General features: G+C 38.5%; 1 protein-coding gene across 4 annotated transcripts in view; it reads right to left on the bottom strand.

Annotated features, from left to right (window-relative positions):
* Nucleotides 1–22,918, bottom strand: part of ahctf1 (AT-hook containing transcription factor 1) — a 100,945-nt gene continuing 78,027 nt past the window's right edge. For 3 of the 4 annotated variants that reach the window (XM_043695439.2, XM_087991176.1, XM_087991177.1), the window contains 6 exons: nucleotides 21,639–21,751; nucleotides 13,472–13,647; nucleotides 10,613–12,176; nucleotides 2,081–2,202; nucleotides 1,502–1,650; nucleotides 1–1,322 (listed from right to left, as the gene is read on the bottom strand). In XM_043695439.2, the coding sequence (XP_043551374.2) occupies nucleotides 1,109–1,322; nucleotides 1,502–1,650; nucleotides 2,081–2,202; nucleotides 10,613–12,176; nucleotides 13,472–13,647; nucleotides 21,639–21,751 (2,338 nt within the window). In that variant the 3' untranslated portion in view covers nucleotides 1–1,108. The remainder of the gene's footprint in view (nucleotides 1,323–1,501; nucleotides 1,651–2,080; nucleotides 2,203–10,612; nucleotides 12,177–13,471; nucleotides 13,648–21,638; nucleotides 21,752–22,918) is intronic. The other variant, XM_043695441.2, reaches the window with a different exon arrangement.

A 22,918-nucleotide genomic window follows, 5' to 3' on the forward strand; every position in this document is an offset into this window, starting at 1 on the left:
TTGTAAAGAAATTTCGGCAATCTTTTTATTTTTTTTAAAATCTGCCTGACTTACCAGTATTTGCTGAGCTCTCTCAGTTTTGTTGTATGATTTATAGCAGCACGCCAAGCATATCTTGATGAAAACCAAAAACATGATACAAGCATTGTGACAAAAGTAAATAACGCGATGCAGCATCACGTGACATAAAATTAGTATGTTACAAGGTTCAGTGTGATACCTGGGCTAGACTTCAAATGCATGTTTGGCTATCTTGTAAAGGAGCGTAAACAAAAATAGGAAAGAGGAAAAAATAATATCTTCAATAAAAAACATTTCCTACATTTTAAAAATAATTGCAGATAAAATTGTCAGCTTCTTCTCCCTTTCCAAATCATAGACATGCATTGTTGCCAATATTCATCCACTGGAAACTTTGTGCCTGCATTAAATGTGAGCAAAGATTTGAAATGACAACATCCATGGAATGAGAAAATGGCTTATTACACCAAAGCTATTTCCTGATGAAGAGTTACTGACTTCATGCCATTAGTAGAGATGTGGGATAAATGAACTATACATCAATTATAACTTATTCTCTTTTCATGAAAGCTGAGACATAAGATAGCTCAAGGTAGCCAAGCACCACTTTGAACTGAGCCTCAGATTACTGACAATCTTATCATGTCTCTAAAATGATTGTTAAAAACAAATTTTTTTAGAGATGCACAACTGCATATATGGTACCATTTACCCAATTGGCAAAATGTTCCATCACAAAAATGCAAAAACATATCAAACTGCCAAGTATACATTTTATTTATAACTTCCCTAAAATGTCAAAAATATTTACATTTAATCATTTTATATACGTTAATAAAATGTAAGATTCATTACAAAATTAAGATGAGAAACATTCGCCTAAAAACAAAAATAGCAGTTACATACTCCATACGGAGCTACAGTTCCCCTTACAGACCATTTGTTCATGAAATGTTAAAATAATTTATATAAATTATTTTCCGAAAATTGGATGAACTTCAGAAATTCGCTCAGTTCTGTATACTGTATAACTCTTATATATAAACTGCATCCAAGTATTAAATCGATAAAACAGTAAAACTTTTCACTATTTGTGTCGGTTTACTTTTCTGCGTGTGACAGGCTTTCGGAACACAGGGATCAGTTTTTTCCTCTTACAACGAAGTGTCATTTTGTGTTCTACAGGTTCAGCATCATCATTCCCTCCTCTTTTGCTGGACCGTGTCTCCAAAGGACTTGCTAAAGGAGAAAGAAATTCAAGTTCCACTTGTGGAGCCACCCCTGAAGCCTTCTTAGCTTTCCTGCCAAACAGAAACAATCATGGTGTTAAAACACACAAATTTCACATTAAGTCATTCATGTTTTCAACACATCAACAAAAATCAAGGTCAATCTTCTTCCTCAGTAATGCAGAATTGTAAATTAAAAGCATCATTTTATGCTACTTTGCAATGTTTATTTTTGAAGAATTAGATGTTACCTTGGAGTCCCTCTTACTCGGAGTCTTGTAGTTCTGCTTCTTGTATTCATCTTCTCTTCCTCCTCTTCCTCGTGTTTTTTACTTTTCTCCTCTTGCTGTGTTTTAGCCACCCTTACTTTGGGGACATTATCGTCCAAAACAGCCAACTCCTGACATTCACACAAATGAAAATTCACAACAAAATTATTACATTGCTTACCAAAATGCACAATTATTATTACACAGCCAATTACCTTCGGTATTATTAATACTAAACATGGTTAGGACATCAACCAAGACAGTTCATAAATAAAAGACAAATGTGGTTATTTAATATCTAAAGCTTAATTGTTGTACAGAGGTCAGAGCATAAACCAGGAATGAGGGAGAAAGTAAAAGCCATTCAACCCACAGTCATTTATTGACTGTGCAACCTCCCTCCAACCCCTAAAATGCTCATCTACAATTTAGGTTCAATTTAAATTTTACCCACTAGCCCCAAGAATTAAACTGAAATATTCTTATTTTTACATATCCTGTATAATAATAGTTTTCAGATAAACAATCTTTGTACTAGATCCTAAAAGATGATTTGTTTACCTGCTCTTTTACCATCTGAGAGACTGCTTTGCTGGTCCTCCTTCTGGATCTTGTTAGAGGAGTAGAAAAAGCAAATTCTGGTGGCGGCTGCACAGAAGACTCCTGTAACACTGTTTTCTGAACTATTAACAATAAAATTGGAAACAAAAACTGTTAATGAATGGTCAATTAAAAAATGACAAGTTCATTATATTCAGGAAGTGAAATTCCAAACATATTTAAACACAGTTTGTTAAAAGATTCAAAGTAATCAACAGATGCAAAAACTTCAATGTGCCATAGAAAAATCACGCACCCATTAGTAGTAAATTGAAGACGTCAGCAACCTACTCAAACACTGATTAAAGTTTTGTTTTTGCGACAGGTCTTGGATAAGTTTGGCTTGCTATTTTAAATACAAACCTGGAGGCAGGAGAAGGCCCCTTCAGCCTGCTCCATCAATCTAGATCATGACAGATCATTCACCTTAACACCATTTTCCCAATTTTCTGTCTCCATATTCCTTGACGTTATTAGTATCTAGCAATCTATTGTTCTCTGTCTCAAATATACTCACTGACAGACCTTTCACAACTCACTTGGTTAGTGAATTCCAAAGGTTCACTATCTTCTTCGTGAAGATATCCATTTAACCCCAAAAATGTTTTGCCCTTATTTTGAGATTGTGTTCGATACCCACCCAATAATCACAGTTAACATTCTTTCTGTTTTCACCCTGTCAAATCCTGTGTTACGTTCTTATTTGCATAATTGTGAAGTGAATCTAGATTCCGTTTTTCCCCAAGGCTCTAATATCATCTGTTGATGAATGTTGAAAATAAAATACACATTTTGCTGAAGCGTTTTGTGTACCCATCAGGACAATTCACAAGAAATGCCAAAATGTAAAGGGAAAATACTCTTACGATAAGAGAAGAAAGTATCGATTGGTTGCAAAGTGAATTGACTGGTAGAGGCATATCCCCCAAGCTGCTCACAAGGTACTGACGGATACCCAACTATACAATGCTTGCAAATCTGTTAACAGTGTCCAACATTATTAAATACTGTCCAATCATGGAACTATGCCTAATGAGAAGACTGACGCTGTCAACTAATTTAGGATTATCAATAAAGCTCAGTGTGGCACACTTGTGGACTAGAAACTATATTATACATACACATTGTGCCTGCTTCAAATCAATGAACAGGTGATAACCATTCTTTGGTTTATTTCTCAGAGCAATGCCTTGATTAGTGTTAACCTGTCCGTTCAAAATTTAAACACCAAAATAACTCCACTATGGAAGGATTGCCTTACGAGCATGTTAGGATTCAATTCACGGGAGTTTAGAAGAACGAGATGTTATCTCAGAAGTATATCTTAAGGGGCGTGACAGGGTAATCGCTGAAAGGATGTCCTGTAATGATTGCGTTTGGGACCAAGTGCAAAGTCTCAAGAGTTAAATGGCACTAATTTGAGACTACATTGAGGAGGAATTTCTTCTCAGAGGTTTGAGTGTCTTCAGAACTCACAGAGAGCTGGGGAGCAGAGTCCTTCTGTCTATTTAAGGTTGAGATCAATCATGATCGATAGAAAAATCAAGTTTTACAGGGAAAATGCAGGAAAGTAGACATGAAGAATGTTGAATCAGGCATGGTCTTATGAATAACAGAGCAGGCTTCAGATGCTGAATGGCCTACTCTTATTTCATATGGTCTTACACTGACCTTCTGATAATCTATTTCAAGATGGTGTGTAATTTGGAAGAGAACCAGAATAATCAAGTCTTTGGTCATCTGCCCCAGTATCACTGTGTTACAGTGTTTTAAGTTTTGCTTTATGACACTCCTGTGAAGTAAAGCAGGGCCTTATTATTATAAAAATGGTACATAAATACATGCTGTTGCTGTGTTCACTTGTGCCTACTGTGCTCATCTTTCTAGATGGTAGAAAGCTTCTGCCAAAGAACCCATAGCTAGTTGCAGCATGCGCCTTGTGGCCAATGTGTCTATAGTACATTCACACTGCTGCATATGAATGTTTAAGGTGATAGATGAGGAGCTGAATCAATAGCTTGAAGTGTCAATACGTTAGTAACAAATATTGAAACACATGATACATGAAGTAACAGATAAAGAGAGTAGGAATAATCACAAAATATGGTCGAGGTATTTAATGAATGTTTTGCTTCTGACATTAACAAAAAGGAAGATAGTGACAATGGCCTAGTTGAAAGCAAATGACCATATAGTGATAGATAAAGAAGAGATGCTGAAAAGGTTGACAGCACTCCAGATACAGAAGTCACTAGGCCCAGATGGGAGGCATCCCAGATAGCTGAGAGAGGCAAGGGAGAAAATTGCAGAACAGTCAACAGAAATTTCCAGGCCTCTGAACACAGGATTAGTCCCCAGGGACTAGAGGATTGCAAATATGACACTGTTGTTTAATAAAGGGGCAAAGGATAACCCAGGGATGACAGACCTGTTAGACTGACATCAATAGTGAGAATATTGATGCAGACCATAATATGGGATAAGATAAATATATACTTTGAGAAAAATAAGCTAAGACCAACATGCCTCTCAGATTTAACTGAGATCTTTGACAAGGTGACACAGGCAGTGGCTGAGGACAGTGCTGTGGCCGTTGACAGATGTGGACTTTCAGAAAGAATCTGATAACAGTGCCATATGGCAGGTTGGTAAGCAAATTAGAAATTTAAAAATCACACAACACCAGGTTATAGTCCAACAGGTTTAATTGGAAACACACTAGCTTTCGGAGCGACGCTCCTTCATCAGGTGATAGTGGAGGGCTCGATCGTAACATAGAATATATAGCAAAAATTTGTATAGCAGGCAAGCAGGAAAGATCCCGAATATATTCTGTGTTACGATCGAGCCCTCCACAATCACCTGATGAAGGAGCGTCGCTCCGAAAGCTAGTGTGCTTCCAATTAAACCTGTTGGACTATAACCTGGTGTTGTGTGATTTTTAACTTTGTACACCCCAGTCCAACACCGGCATCTCCGAATCAAATTAGAAATATTTTGGAATGATGGATTCTAGGTAGAATGGATTAGAAATCGGTTAATAGATAGGAAACAGTGGAATATAATTAGAATCTGATGGGGAGCAGGTGGATGATAGATTGGCATTTCTCAGACTGAGACAAGTTGAAAGTGGTGTTCCTCAGGGATCAGCACTTGGTCCTTGGCTTTTTCTAGTTTACTTAAAAAATTTGCAGAAGGGTGTTTAGGACGAAATCTCCAAATTTGCAGCTGATATTAAGCTAGGGAGAATAGTGAATTATGAGAGCGATGCGGAGCAATTCCAGAGGGACATTGTCAAGTTGGCCAAATGTGCAGATGAATTTCATTGTAGAGAAAGGTAAGGTAAAAGCAGCAAAGAAAATATAGGCTCAAATGGTACAAATTTGAAGACAGCACAAGAGCAGCTAACGTCAGGGTTCAAGTGCACAATTCTCTAAAGGCAAGTTGAAATAGTTAAGGAAACTTATAGTATCCTTGGAACTTTAAAAGGAGGCAGAGAGCATAAAGGCAAGGAAGTGATATTACACATTTACAAATTGTTGGTCAAGCCACATTTGGAGTACTGCGTTCAGTTCTGGGCAACTTAACGAAGGATGTTAAAGCCCAGGAGAGAGCACAAGGAGATTTACTAGAATGATACCAGGAAAGAGGGAATTTAGATAGAAGGAAAAATTAGAGCAATTAGATGGATTCTCCTTGGAGCAGAGAAGATTAGAAGAGGTGGCCATATTGAGGTGTTCAAAATTATGGACAATTTTGACAGAGGAAAGAAGGATATTCTGCTTCCACTAGATGGTATGGCAGTAACTAGGGGTCAAAATTTCAAGACTGTCAGAGAGCTAGGTGTGAGGTGAAGAGGAGCTTCTTTACTTAGTGCTGCTAGGATTTGGAATACACTACTTGAGAATGTGAAGAAGGCAGATTCCATGGTTCTCAAAAGAGAGCTCAATATATATTTGAAATTAATGAAATGAGTGTGTGTTACGGAGAAAGGGCTGGAGAATGGGACTAGCGAGGTAGCTCTTTTGGGAGGTAGTACAGAATGGCCTCCTTATGTACTGTAAAATTCTAATGATTCTTAAATCTGTTGTTTAACACTGATCATGCATCAGTTGCTGGATACTCTATTTCAGAAAGAATGTACAGCTCTGAAATAATATAATCAACACTGTACAAGTATTCACTAAAATACTAGACAAATGGCTGCCATCGTTACAAAGAAAATATTGAAGTATTAACTTCCAACTGAATCATAGAAGACAAAGAAGGAACTGAATTTTCAAAAGCGAGGGCTTAAGTAGTGAAAGTTTGATGTCACTGATTTGAAAGTTAGTAGGAGAGCACAACATTTTGGAATATAATTAGATTCTGATGGGGAGCAGGTGGATCAAAATGGTCATTTGTACACTTGTCCTCATTACTGACATTAAGGTTACCTGCCAGTTCTTTAGGACAATGTCAGTTTCAAAGAGAAAGTAAATACAGTCAATACCTCTGCTATTGTTTCACAATGAATCCCCTTTGATCTGCTGTCAATTGTTAAGTCTGATTAAATTAAAAATTAGTTTTTTCAATTCTTAAATGTACAGCCATTATTTCCTCCATATAGTCCACTCATGGTACACCATTAACTTTTATCAACATAGGCAAAATACTTGTAAAACAACCCTGTGTTCCTTAATGTCCATGAAAGAGTGCTTTGCTTATTCACTATTAAATACTTTCTTTAAACTTCAATTTGCAACCTGTCCTGTAACAAACAATGAACACCTACCAGCATAGTCTTCACTGACTTTCACAGGCCACTGGACCCAGCATTTTAAATTAAAAATTTCAAACCTACAACACCCCTAACCTCCTATTCCACCCCAAACTTCATAAGATAACTGCTCTCCTCTATTTCTGGCTTTGTGTATTCCCAGTTTTAATTACTCCAACATTAGAAGCCATGCCATCAGTTTGAAGGCTCTAAATTCTCTCTCTAAATCTCTGTAATTCAGATTTAAGTGCGACCCTGAAACCTGCTGTCTTGACCAAACTATCCTGAAATTCCACCTTGTCTTGGTTTATTTGTTAATACTATGAATAACCTTCAGGATGTTAAGGGTGTTTAAGAACCCATGTCATTGTAAAGAGCAGTCGACACAGATCTTGTTTGCATGAGTACCTAATTAAAATCGGAGTACCAATTTGAAAATCTCAGTCAGTATCAACAGGATTGTTGGTGACACCAATGATACATAGTGAATCATAGTGTCACAGATGTACAGCACGGAAACAGACCCTTTGATCCAACTCGTCCATGCAGACCAGATATCCTAAATAAATCTAGTTCTATTTGCCATCATTTGGTCCATATCCCTCTGAACCCTTACTATTCATATACCCATCCAGATGCCTTTTCAATGTTGTCACTGTACCAGCCTCTACCACTTCCTCTGGTAACTCATTCTGTACAAACACCACTGTCTGTATGAAAAAGTTGCCCCTCCGGTTCCTTTTTATAACTTTCCCCTTCTCACTTTAAAAATGTACGCCCTTCCCCATCTAAGGGGAAAGGCCTCGTCTAAATTACACAATCATGCTCCTCATGATTTTATGAGCCTTTTTAAGGTCACCTTTCACCTCCGACACTCCAGGGAAAATAGTCTATTCAGCCTCTCCCTATAGCTCAAATCTCCAGCCCTGGCAACATCCTTGTAAATCTTTTCTGAACCCTTTCAAGTTTCACAACATCTTTCCTATAGGAGGGAAATCAGAACTGCATGCAACTCTCCAAAAGTAATCTAACCAATGTCCCATTCTGTACTGCTGTAACATGACCTGCCAACTCCCATACTCAATGCACTGACCACTAAAGGCAAGCATACCATATGCCTTCTTCACTATCTTATCTACCTGCAACTCCACTTTCAAGGAACAATGAACCCGCACTCTAAGGTCTCTTTGTTCAGCAACATTTCCCAGGACCTTACTATTAAGTGCATTGGTCATGCCCTGATTTGCCTTTCCAATATGCAGCACCTCGCATATATCTTAATTAAACTCTATCTGCCACTCCTCGGCCTATCTGATTAAGATCCTGTTGTACTCTGAGGTAATCTTCTTCGCTGTTCACATCTCCAAATCATTTATATAAATGATGAAAATCAGTGGACCCAGCAGCGATCCTTGTGGTCACAGGTCTTCATTCTGAAAAGCAACCCTCCGCTACCTGTCTTCACACCAGTTGTGTATCCAAATGGCTAGTTCTCCCTGTATTCTATGTGACCTCATCTTGCTAATCAGTCTACTATGAGGAACTTATTGATTGACTTATTGAAGTGATATCCTAAAGATGATACCAAGGCACACTTTTGGGACTAAATGATTTTATTCCATTTTGAACATGTGCTACACTTGACACAATGGTTCATGATGAGAGTGATGGCTATTACAAGCCTTACCTTACGTATGCACACAAAGAATACTCCTATAAACACACAGACAAGGGGAATACAAAACCCAGAAATCCAATGCTACAAACAAGAGTCAGCTAGGCACTTTGAAATATAAATGTCATTGTAATTAAGATACTCCACTATGATTTCACACCATTTGCTTCAATTGGTATAGAAATTCTTAAAACTAACAATTGTACAATATGAACACAGAGGCAAACACTGTAATTACATGTGACATTCATAGTGGTCATTGGAAAGGATCAATGGCTGGAATTAACTAAATCAAAGTATAATTCAACTGACTCAAAAAATGTATCCAGGAAATTAGTGATGAATGACAAGAATAATTCCAGTTCTTTGGAACTTAAAGTTATACAAGAAAAACTGAAGTGATTAAAACCAAATTCTGCTGAGGGAAAAAAAATAGCCTGATGCAGATATTCAAAAGTAATGCAAGATTCAGATGATAAATGATCAAGCCATTTATGTGGGCCACGGACCTAGTACCAGAAGAATCAACCTTTGTCTTCAGCAATCGGCCTGTAGGAGATGCAGCTGTCCATGACAGTATTGGTAGGAGTGTTCACCACATGGTCCTGCCTTCAGCAGAGGAAAACATTCATTATATTGTGGCATGACCACTGTACTGAATCGATAAATTTTGATAAGAACTAGACAGGGAATTCCAGGAGACAAATGCTGCAGAATTTTGTTCAACCACAATCTAACTTCACAAACTGGCATATATCCTACTCTAACATTACCACCTAGTTAGGGATGAACCCTGGCTCAAAGAAGACAGTGTGTTAGGGGCAGCAGGCACATCTAAAAATAGGCAAATCTACTTGAATGCCAAGCAGAGTAAGCAGCATAAAATGTAAAAAGTACTCCAGATTATTTTCTGTTGCATCAAAAAGTTACAAAAGTGAAATTCTGCATCAAGTTGACAGTGTACACTTTATTTTTGTTAATGCTCAATCATTTCATGGACTGACAACTTTACTGGACAGTACAGCTTTTAGTGCTTATCCCTAACTGCCCTGAAGCTGGTGGTGTTGAGCTGCCGCCCTGAACTGCTGCAGTCCTTGGGGGAAATGAACACAGTGATCACAGGGAGTTCCAGAGTTTTGAGGCAGTAAAGCTTGCAGGTGGTGGTGTCCCTTTCACTGCTGCCCTAATCTTTCCAAAGTGCAGAGATATATGCGAAAGCAGTTTTACTGTGCTATGTTCACAGAGATAGTCTCAGGTCTGATACTAGTGATCCACTCTTAGATGACGGTATCATTGGATTCTACAGTACTGTGACCAAAAACACCTGTGCTAAAATTCCACAAATTTTGTTCTCAGCAGCAGGAGTGTGAAGTAGAAATCAGTAATGGGAAGTAGGGATGAATAGGTAGCAGATCTCATTAGTTTTAACCAGGTTAACAGGTGCTCACTCATGTGGAAGAACAAATGGAAGTGCAGTGAATAATAAGAAAGTTTTATTTTCCAGTTTTGCTTATCATCTGTGCTCTTGCACAAAGTACAGCCACTTGTGTATTTTATTCAAGTAAGCATGGTCACAGATAAGAAAACTATTACCAAGTTTATAGTAAATGCCTTCAAAAGGGTTAAAAATTGGTATAAAAAGAGAAAACATAATTATTGCAAATTCACTTTTCAAAAAACTCAGCAGTGATGCATTTAGCAGTTACTCAAACACGACATATTGAAATAGTAAGAATTATTGTTTTACTTCCAGCAGTTCTTTCCACCGTCCTCATCCAGCTGGGTTTAGCTATTTGTTTTTGAAATGGAGAATGCTTTATAGCAGAAATAAAAGGCATAACAAATGTTACACTTTAACGTTTCAGGCAAACAATAAAACATTCTAGATTTGTGAAAGTAGTGTAAAGTAGAATTATAGCTTTCATTTCAATTTTGGGCTATACTGTCTACTTAGTCAACTAAAACAAAATAGCCTGATCCAAATAGCTTAGCGCACACATTAAGAAAACGTTTAAAAGACATGTGAACAAACATGGTTAAAAGCCTTAGCCAAAATTACCTTTAGACTTTTTTGATGATCTTGTAAGAGGAGGAGAGAAAGTGTAAGAATCTTCTTCTGCTAAAATTATTGTCCGTGAATCCGAGCTTTTACCAGGTCTCCTTCTAGTTGGTTTGTGGGTAAAAGTTACTGTAAGCTGCTCCTCTTGCCTATCATCCCCAATATCATCTTTAACAACAAACTTTGTTTCTTTGCTTGTAACAGTCTCCCTCCTCTTTGTCTGTGAATTAGCAGGCAGGGTTATCTCAACATTTGAAGTCAGTTCAGCAATGTTTTCTAGTGCCATAAAATGGGCATCTTTGGCCCTACTTCTTGTAAGTCTGCTGGGTGTTGGTGGCACAGGCACTTGTTCATTAATCTCCAATGTTGAAAGTGGGTCATTTTGTACGGCATGAACTTCAGAAAGTTTCCTACTTTTCTTTCTCATTGAAGGACGAGTAGTAGGAGCATCAGTTTGCTGACTTAGCGGTGTTTTTAAAGGGTCATGCAAGATGGGTTCTGCATCGGCTTTAACAGCAACACTACTTCTTGTGGATCTCAAAACTGGCACAGTTTCAGTGAGATGTGAGCGCGGTGTTTTGGTGACAAGCAGACTACTTTCTATGACATTTTTTTTATGACTGTTAGTTTCCCTGGATGATCTTGAGGTAGGATGGACAGTGTCAGACTTTTGATCAGTTGGCACATCCTTTGGATCAGCAAAGTTACTTTTCAGGATCTCAACTACACCAGTGGTAGTTTTCCTTGTACTCCTCCTTGGTGTTGCAGTTATTTCAACTTTGGGTTTAACTTCCTGTATTTCCACGAACACAAGCTCCTCACTATCTGCAACACTGCCTTCGGTCATCTTATTACCTTTTCCTTTCAAGGAATTTTTAGGTGTTGCCATTTGCTTAGTCTGGATAACTTTGCCAGTCTCATCTGCTTGTGTTTTCTTTATTGTCTTGCTTTTACACGACTCACTCCTCTCAGTTATTACTGGCGCATCTACCTGAACAGGCAAAATCAGTTCAGACAATTCTACCTTTGACTGATCCACTTTAAGAACTTCTATGGAATTCTCTGGTTTGGCCACTTTAATTGGTTCAGTCACATAGGGCAATGCTTCAGCCAAGTTACGTTGATCTTCCAATGGTTCTTGAAGAACCAAAGAGTTGTGTTTTATATATGACTGTTCTTCACTTTCAAATACATTAACTTCTGGAGCATCTTTATTGCGTTCACCAAGTTTAGTTTCTGTGGATTCAAATGCAATTGCCTTTTCATTCTCAACTGAAGGAGGCTGTTGATTTTCCTTAGTGGATGTCAACAGTTCAACAGGGTCATCCCCATTATTATTTTCCAACATTAAGGTTAAGTTTTCTGGATTATCATAGTGGTCTTCAAGCTCAACAATGTCATGCTCAGCATGACTCTCAGTTTTTACAGTTCTATAGGACTGCTCTGCAAGCTCGGAGTTATGCCCTTCGATAATTACAGCTGATTCATGCTGTACTGGCTCTGTAGAATTTTCAGTCCAAGGTTCCTTACTTGAGGGCAGCACTTCAAATTCACCATCAACATCCTGCAATCAGAAGACAGGAGGTTTGAATCAGAAAACATTTCACATATCCTCTATTTAAGCACATATATTCAAACACCTGTCATGTATATCAGAACAAATACAAAAAAAATTCACAACACAGTTTGTTTAACATTCATATAAATGAATTACAATTTAAAATAAGAGAACGGCCAAAGGTAAGCATTTAATTTAACTATCATTTGCTTCCTTCTCAGTGAAAAAATATTTTCTTTAAAAAGGTATGTGTCACATCCTAAAAAGGAGGTACCACATGAGAGTTTTGTTTTCCTCAATTTTACATGTATTGATTCCCAAAGTCCCATCACAAAAAGTTTCATTTTAATATTACATTAACATTATTTTGAATCCAGTGGAGAAATATTGAGAAAGTAGGAAAATAGATCAGACAAGTGCCTGTAAACCTCAAGCGATGCAGTAAAATGTAAAATATGACATATATCACTTGGTTTGAGCAGTCAGTAAACCGTTGTTTCAAGCATACTTTTGAGGTGAAGTCACTGGGAGTTTGTTGCTATTCATCTGGATGAAAGCACAATCAGAAGGTTGCAGTGATTCACACCAAATGCCCATCAATATCATTTAATGATAAGATGACATTTAAATGGAATGAGGCTTTGCTAGTGTTGCAAGTATCCAGAAAACAGTAAAATTAATCACTGGCCAACATCAAGAGAAATTCAAGGGTAGAACTAATATCTGTCCACTAACTAATAAGTACAGACAAATGCCTACAGCTAGGAAGGGAATCATGCACAGTTATTGATATTGTAGCATCTCCAGCTTCTAATTTGAATGCGACTTGGCATAAAAAAAACTCAAATTCAAACTGAAGCAATGCCAAAACAAGAGAGATTAGTCGATTTGGAGGAGACAACGCAAGTGGCTCCTGGGTAAAGTGCACAATATAAAATAAATAACTGAAACACCTTCTAATTTGAATCAATTCAGAGTCTAGGTTATGTCAGATATTGCAATCACATTTTCCACTGAAATCACACAATTATGTCAACACTCAAAACATTTGACATACTGAAACAATAAAGGATTAGAGACGCAAAACTGTGACAATTCACGCCTTAATATGAAGGGTAAGATACATTTACAGTCACCAACAATTCCTACTGTTTCTTTATTTGGAGACAACTTTCTCCTTCATAAGGCAAACTAACGAATGACAACAATAATAATAAAAACAATAATAATAATAATAATAACAACAAATGCCATAATGTTAAAACAAAATACAGAAAAATAGTCTGACTATAAATATTCACCTGAAAATGCTGAGTGCTTACAGGAAGCAAAATTGCAAGTGGTTCATTCAGTGTACACACACCATTATCTTGCATTATTTCAACATCATTTTCCTCATTTATTGGCAATGCTGACTCATTTTCGTCTGGTTTTGACTGTGTATTGGGAATGCCTTCATCAACTACAACCACCACAGCTGGAAAAGAAACAAAATACATTCCCACATTTAAATACAAAGTAAACAAAACTAAATATCCAATAATTACCATAGCTTTTAAAACGGCTGAGACATTAATAACTGTTAAGATGACCTGTACATTTGAATATCATAAGATGCACTAGTTTGAACAGTCCTCTTTTCATTGTATTGTACATAAATCTCTGCACCCCACTCCATAAAGAACCTTCATCACTGCTGTGACAATTCCTCTAGCTCTTAAAACAGCAATATAGAAAACATTTATTTTCTCCATCTTTAAATTTCTAAATTAAGAATGCTATACTAAATATAGATATTTTTGTGTTACCTTTATTGCTTGCAAGATACAATAGCTAAATTGAGAAAATGCAGACTCCAAATGGACTGTAACCACAGTGCTTGGTGATTAAATTCCAGATATTCAATTTATTCATAGTGGGGAAGCGTTTCAAATGAAATTAGGAACTGTATGGAAAATCATGTTAAAATATTCTACATTTAGTTGACCTCAAAAGGAACAGGAGGAGTTAAGTCACTGCAATTCTGTTCTGTAATTCAATTAGACCACAGCTGATCGGTGTCTTAATTCCATAGATCCTTACTGGTTTTGAAATGCTCAATACCCTTGCCTAATAAAAACCTATCAATTTCAGCTTTGACATTTCAAGTGGTTGGTGTCAACAATGTTTGGGAATAGAGAGCCCCCGATTTCCACTGCCTTTGTGTTAAGATCTGGCATCGCTGTTGAACAGCTTTATTCTAATTTTAAGGCTCTGACCTCTTCAGGCAAACGAGATTCTTTATTATTTCAACTATATGGATCATCTTAAACCTCTCAATTGGATCATATCCATATATCAATTATATTGAAGGGAATCTTACCAGAGATGCTTTAATATTTTAACCATTTTAGCCCAGTATAACAATGGCAAATCTATACTGTAGAGCCCTGTAATCCCCAACCACAGATTAACATATCCCACCTGTGATGCAGTGTCCAGAATGGAAGGAGATAGATATTCTTGGAGTCCAGCCATACTCCTGAACAGCAGTAACATAACCTCTACCTATTTGTTGCAATGTATGTTAATATTGTAACTTCACATGCTCATCATAGTATGTAAATATCGTAGGAATGAAAGCCTCAAAATATATGCAGGCACCAGAGATCAAGAACAGGTTTGATTTTTGATCAGTTGCAGCTAACAAACAGAAATTTATCACATTTAAGGACCTCCAAATAAAGACACTGAATAAGTCACACAGTAGGAGTTTTTGTTTGAATAACTTGGGAGTGCATACTTTCCTCTTTCAAGGTCACATTCTACTTATCCAAATTCAGTTTCATAATGTGAATTAACTGACTATAATTCTGCCACACACACCAGTGTAAAGCATTGACAAGTTTCTCCATAGCCTTCCAAATTCATCACTTTCAAATATATATCCAGCTCTCTTTGGACACCTCCTATGGAATCCGTCTGCTCCATCTCCAAATCTTTTACACAGAATCAGAAAAAGCAAGGATCGCAACACCAATCCCTGATATACACCACTTTCAACTTGTCTCTGGTCTGTAAAACACCCGCCCACTAAATCTTTTAGCCAACTTTTAATTGTTACTGCCTAGGACCCATCAATCCCAAATATTTCTAATTTGTTAACCAATCTGCCATGGTGGTAACATATCAAATTCTTTATGAAAATCCAAACATACAACATCCACAGCACCACCCTCAACCACTACCTGTGTACCTTGTCGAAGAACTTAAAGTTGAGAGACCTTGATAAAGCGACGTTGTCAAGAATAAATTTATTCTAGACCAAGTGTATGTTTATTTTATCCTGTATCATGGTCTCCAACAGCTCTCCCCACTATTGATGTCAAGCTAACAGGTCTGTAGTTTCCTGGGTTATCCTTTGCCAACTCATTAATAAACAGTGTCACATGTGCAATCCTCCAATTCCCCCATGAAAGCATTTGAAATTTGTCAACACCTCCGCAATTTGCTCCCATAACTCTCTCAGCAATCTAGGATGCATCCCATTTAGGCCTGGTGACTTTTTTTTTAACCTGGACTGCTGCGAGCCTTTTTAATACCTCTTCTTTATCTATCACACGCTCAACAACCATATTTTCAAATGGGCCATTGTCACCATTTCCTAATTTGGTCAAGTTAGAAGTAAAGTACTCATTTAGTATCTCGGCCATATTCTTCGCTTCAGTAAGCGGCTTACCCTGCTCATTCCCTATGGACCACACTCTATTCTTCACTAATTTATTGTTTACTCTATTAATATATTTCAAGAACATTTTACCATTTGTTGTTGGACATCCTGCTATCCTTTTCTCATGCTTAACCTTCCTTACTTCAACCTTAACCTCTCTCCTGCATTTGCGATACTATTCCTGATTCATATCGCAATTCCTATCACAATATGAATTACACACCTTTTTCTTCCTTACCTTCCCATCCATATCCTTAGTTATCTAGGGTACTTTGGATAGTGATAAAACATCAGAAGTTTCTTGATGTTTGTCCACCCACTACCCCTTAGGGTAAGGCATCGATATGCATTTATTATAACTGAACAACCAAGCAGGTTGCAATAGCACTGAACTACAGGGTGGGCAGAAATGAGAAACATTGGGCAGAAATGAGAGTGCGAAGTTAAAACAGACCTCTAAATAAGTTGTGTGCAAGCTTTCCTGATACTCTTTGATTCCTCCTGCAGTATGTCTACCTGTTGTCTGATACCCATTACTCCAGGTCAGGTAGAAATCCCTGAACTCTCGAAGTGCCAAATAAAATGCTTGGACAACATTTAGCACATCTATGGTATACTGAAAGCACAGCAGTTTTTATGGCTTGTCAATGTGACCTTGGTTTCCAGCTATGAATGAACTTTCATCAGACTATCATAGGAATGATAAGCTTCTACTTGCAGTCACTGACATAGCATGACGAAACCTTTTATTTCACAATCACACTTGTTCAAATTTACTTTTAGAACTGACATTTACTTGTACAAGAAATCTATATCTAAAATACAATGCAGACTCTTCAACTCTCTATGGTGGTGAGCTGGGAGGTAGGAATGGTTTTGAGTAAAGCACAAATGAGGCATAACATGAACACCAGGCCTTTCCACTCTAGCAGAATTAAGTGGGAAGGTCCATTGTAAAACCTCCTGTAAGAGTAAACAGTTTTATTCTATCACCGCTGGGATGAACCCTGTGACAGGAAGGCTCATTGCCATGCAACATGCATGGCTGCTAAACTGTGTGGCCAGTGTATTACCTCCATCAGTTGGTGGGGAAGCATTTAAAAGGAAAGTAGTGCCTTGTCAAGGGGAGTCCTTGCTGCCAACGCCCACACCACCCCCCCACCCACTCTATGAACATCTCTCCCTTGTTCATGACTTAGGGCCACTGGGTTATCCTGGGACTCTGGTGTCTGTCCATTGACAGATGCCACAGCTTGAGCTGAAAATGTGTTGCTGGAAAAGCGCAGCAGGTCAGGCAGCATCCAGGGAACAGGAGAATCGACGTTTCGGGCATAAGCCCTTCTTCAGGAATCGGGCTTATGCCCGAAACGTCGATTCTCCTGTTCCCTGGATGCTGCCTGACCTGCTGCGCTTTTCCAGCAACAAATTTTCAGCTCTGATCTCCAGCATCTGCAGACCTCACTTTCTCCTCAAAGATGCCACAGCTTCCCCAGTGATGATGATGAGCATGAGCTGCTAGCCTCCGACTGACTGCCAGCTCTCACTAGGTGAGACTTCAATCCTGGATCCTTGATACTAACAGAAAGTCCACCACTGACCCCTCCATTGCCTAAATGGCTTGTGGTTCAGTGGGCCTTCCCAAAAAGGGGTAAAGTAGGTTTCATACCAGCTCTCCAGCTGCCAGGTAAGACCCCAAAGTCTCAACAGGATTCCACCCATGATTAGCAAAATGGCTAGTGAATGCCCTATTAGTAACCCACCTAGATTAGACATTGGGGCAGCACGGTGGCTCAGTGGTTAGCACTGCTACCTCATAGCATCAGGGACCCGGGTTCGATTTCAGCCTCGGGCGACTGTCTGTATGGAGTCTGCACATTCTCCCCATGTGCATGTGAGATTCCTCAGAACTTGGTTTCCTCCCACAATCCAAAGATGTGCAGGTTCGGTGAATTGGCCATGCTAAATTGCCCAATGTTCAGGGATGTGTAGGTTAGATGCATTGGTCAGGGGTAAATATGGGATAGGGAAATGGTCTGAATCAGTTACTCTGAGTCGGCGTGGACCTGTTGGGCCAAAGGGCCTGTTTCCACACTATAAGGATTCTATGATTCATACTTGCAATTTTCAAGAGCTTGTTTTACAAAAGTAATGAACTGATTAAGTAGCATGATTAGGATGATCGCCTTTTGCCAGGATCTAGAGTTTAAATTGTATATATTTTTATACCAGTTGGGAAAAAGTGGTAAAATTGTTTTTACACCATCAACAAGCACTTGTACATTGCTGCTTTGTTAAGAGAATGGTATTCTTGTTTGATTTGAACAGTTACATTGCTTCTCTAGGCCAAACACAAAAATGTGAAATATATTTTGCAGAACTAGGTTTTTCACCACACAGTGGGAGTCTGGTTTAAAATTGTAATTGCAGAGAACTGACTCACTGGAGAACTGTAGTTCTGTGAAAAATATTTCACAACTTTGCTGTCTAGAGGAGCATTGTGGCTATTCAAGTCAAACAAGAATACCATTCTCTTAACAAAAGGGTTGGTGTACACATATTTATTGATGGGATAGAAACAAATTACCATGACCTCTCTCACCCAAACTAATAGAACTCTCTACATTAAATGAATCTAGTTTATAGCCAATCTAAACTGCACAAGCTCACAGTACAGAACTGCATGTAATTAAATGCAGAAGTGCAAGTGTCTTCAGTAAATTTAAAGGTGGCTGGTGCAGGAAATCACAAGAATCACATACTAACACACAACAAATCAATCTTGCAAATTTGTTGCAACAAAAGAAACGAACCCAAGATTCTAAGCTTACCCATCAGCCATCCTTTATTTATTCCAGGGATGAAGAGACTGCTGAAGAAAACAATCAATCATTCTTCACTTGGGGGAGTCGTGAACATTTGCCTTTCAATAACGAAGGCAACCTTTTACTTAAAGGTCAAAGAGATTTAAATGTGAAGTTTTTAAATTATGAAGGGTTTTGGGTGTGTTAATGGCAAAGACCATTTTTGTTAAATGAGGAATCAATGTTTAGATTATTAACCTCAGACTATTAGCAAGAGAGAACAGTCAGAATTTAGAACTTAGAACATAGAAAAGTACAGCACAGAACAGGCCCTTTGGCCCACGGATATTATGCCGAGGTTTAATCCTAATGTAAAATATAATAACTTAACTTACGCATCTCTCAACTCACTGCTATCCATGTGCATGTCCAGCAGCCGCTTAAATGTCCCTAATGACTCTGCTTCCACCACCAACGCTGGCAATGCACTCCATGCATTCACAACTCTCTGCATAAAGAACCTTACTCTGAAGTCCCCTCCATACTTTTCTCCTAATATCTTAAAACTATGACCCCTCGTGGCCATCAATCCTGCCCTGGGGGAAGGTCTCTTGCTATTGGCCCTATCTATTCCTCTTATTATCTTAGTTAAAACTCACAACACCAGGTTATAGTCCAATAGGTTTAATTGGAAGCACACTAGCTTTCGGAGCGACGCTCCTTCATCAGGTGATTCCTCGATTAGGTCTGTTCTCTTGCTCCTTCTCTCCAGAGAGAAAAGTCCAAGCTTATTCAACCTTTCTTTATAAGGCAAGCCATCCAGTCCAGGCAGCATCCTGGGAAACCTTCATTGCGCCCTCTCCAAAGCCTCTGTATCTTTCCTATAGTAGGGTGACCAGAATTGGAAACAATATTCCAAGTGTGGTCTCAACAGGGACTTGTAGAGCTGTAGCATAACCTCGCAACTCTTAAACTCGATCCCCCTGTTAATGAAAGCCAAAACACTTTCTTAACAATCCTATCCACTTGGGTGGCAACTTTCAGGGATCTATGTACTTGCACACCAGATCCCTCTGTTCCTCCACACTGCCAAGAATCCTATCTTTATTCCTATATTCAGCATTCATGTTCGACCTTCCAAAATGCATCACTTCCTATTTATCCAGGTTGAACTCCATCTGCCATTTCTTAGCCCAGCTCTGCATTCTGTCTATGTCACGCTGCAGCCTGCAATAACCCTTGATACTATCAACAACACCTCCAACCTTTGTGTCATCTGCAAATTTACGAACTCACCCCTCAATCTCCTCATCCAAGTCATTTATAAAAACTACCAAGATCAGATGCCCAAGAACAGAGCCCTGCAGGACCCCACTCAACACTGACCTCCAGGCAAAATACTTTCCATCTACAACCACTCTCTGCCTTCTGTCCGCCAACCAATTCTGAATCCAGATAGCCAAGTCTCCCTGTATCCCATACTTCCTGACTTTATGAGCGAGCCTACCATGGTGAACCTTATCACCGTGGGCGGCACGGTGACACAGTGGTTAGCACTGCTGCCTCACAGCGTCAGAGACCCTGGTTCAATTCCTGCCTCAGGCGACTGACTGTGTGGAGTTTGCACATTCTCCCAGTGTCTGCGTGGGTTTCCTCCAGGTGCTCTGGTTTCCTCCCACAGTCACAAAGATGTGCAGGTCAGGTGAATTGGCCATGCTAAATTGCCCGTAGTGTTAGGTGAAGGGGTAAATGTAGGAGTATGGGTGGGTTGCGCTTCGGCGGGTCGGTGTTGGGCCGAAGGGCCTGTTTCCATACTGTAAGTAATCTAATCTAAAAAACATGCCTTGCTGAAGTCCATATCCACCACATCCACTGCTTGACCTTCATTGACCTGTCTTGTCACCTCCTCAAAGAACTCAATAAGATTTGAGAGGCCTGCCTCTCACAAAGCCTTGCTGACTGCCTTTAATCACGCTATGCTTTGCCAAATAGTCATAAATCCTATTCCTCAGAATATTTTCCAAAACTTTGCTGACCACAGATGTAAGACTGACAAACATTATCTGAGTCTCTGGATTATCAGTCCACCAATAATGTCACAAGGCCATTGCTTCCCCTTTATTTTTATTTAGAAGGTTACTGGGCTATTTGATGTTAACAAGTGGCCAAGGCTGATAGCATTACATTTCTTCCCAGAGAACCGTAAATAAATAGTTGAAGGGAGACAGATGGAGTTAGTTTTGAATTGCTGGAACAGGCATTTTGGATCACCTGGTCTGTTCCTGTCCTCTTAAAAAAAAAACAGATTCTGCTTTAAATTCCCTCACAATATCTGAACAAAGTAGTGGCATATATGTTTTATTTCATGCCTCTAAACAATTATTTGCCACCCCTCCACACAGGTCCTCAAAGACCAAAAAGTTATTTTTTGCCTTCTTGTGTGTACTATGAATACAACATAATAAAAGAAACAATAAAATAGATGGCTATAGAAAACCTAACATATTTGTCAACTACATAATTAGTGAATTTCAGAATTAAAATGTAGCTAAACAGCTTTGAGGAAGTGAAGCAGATGTGATGATTACGAGCCTCTCTTTTGTAAGATAAACCATGATCTTACCACAAAAGATATGTGTAGAATTTACACATATGTAACTGCACAATACTAGTTCGACACACAAGTTCAAAGACAGCAAAATCTGGCCATTCTGTTTATTAAGTGAACAGTCATCTTTGCAACAGTCATTTTTGTTCAGATGGTTGTTAAACTGACTTGGATTTCAGAGTAAATGACACTACACTCCAGTTGTTTTCAATTGTTTCTTGGTACACAAACCTGCAGGTGCTGCATTGAGAAAAATTCAAAAGAAAGGCTCACCTGCTATAGTAAGCTAGATTTTTTTTCTTAAACTAGAGATTGTAATTTTACATAGAAAAATAAAATAAATTACATACATTCAGTCTCTGTATGAACTGACTGGACCTCACTCTGGGACAACCCTTCTTTTTCCTGTGGTATAGGAGTCAGTTGCTGTTCCGCCCTCATTTCTGGAAGTGTGCCTTCACTACTGGTAAAACAACATAAAAGCAAACACAGAATCAGATCATTTGGCCCAATCTGTCAAAGCCATTATTTTATGCTCTACATAAGCCTCCTTGCACCTTATTTCATCCACCAAGAGCAGACCCTTCAATACTTCCCCGTGTACTTATCTGGCTTTCCTTAAATTAATTTTATCATTTCCTTCAAATACTGCAATAGTCTGTGTTCTAACCACTCTGGGTAAAGATGTTTTTCCATAATTCCCATTGGGATGCATTGGTGACAATGGTTTATTCATGGACCCTAGCTCTGGGCTCATCCAAAAACAAAGGCATCTTAGTTAGATCTTTCCTATTTAACCTGTTCAGAATTTTTAAAAAGCTATCAAAGTCACTCCTTCACGTTTGAACAGTGCCATTAACATAGTTAATGCTGGAAACTACAGGTATAATAGATTATATTATATTTCTGGATTATAGCCCAGAGACATAACTAGAATGTTAACATTTTAAGAGAAATCTGGGAATGGAATTTTCTTTCTGCCTCTACTGATGATTCAACATAGAACTCTTTCCAGCATGACAAGAACATCCTTTAATATTTCAATGAGGAGGTTCACTTCCCAGATTAACTGTCTGTTAAGATCTTACAGGACAAGACAGTTAGCTAATATCAAACAAGTGGATTTTATATTGTTCTTTTCCAAGATGGCAAATTAGGAGTATCGCATTTTTAAAAATTAGAGATTCTTACACGCATGAGTTTTATTTTATTCACCCAAGCTGAATTCATATTTCACGTCTCTCAGAATCTCATTACTGAATATTGTGGGTGGGTGGGAGGGGAAAACGAAGAAAAAGAGACAAACACTGTCAAGCATTACAAACTCACTTGAGCTAGAAGCAATTCAGGGAGGCACTGCGTCATGAGGTCATGTCATTAACCATTTAGGCATCTCTATTTCAGAATTGGAACAAAGATATGTACAAATCGTGGAGAAGCAAACTAAATAGTTCTGAAGGTAAGTTTGCTTGGGGAACTGGAAGGTTTGTTTTCAGACATTTCTTCACCATACTAGGTAACATAATCAGTAAACCTCCGGTGAAACGCTGGTGGTATGTTCCGCTTTCTATTTGTGTTTAGGTGGGTGATATCGTTTCCGGTTCTTTTTCTCAGGACAGTAGATAAGGTC

Source organism: Chiloscyllium plagiosum, unplaced genomic scaffold, assembly GCF_037043375.1.
Source record: "Chiloscyllium plagiosum isolate Xiang-an unplaced genomic scaffold, Cpla_swu_hap1 HiC_scaffold_10, whole genome shotgun sequence".
NCBI lineage: Eukaryota > Metazoa > Chordata > Chondrichthyes > Orectolobiformes > Hemiscylliidae > Chiloscyllium > Chiloscyllium plagiosum.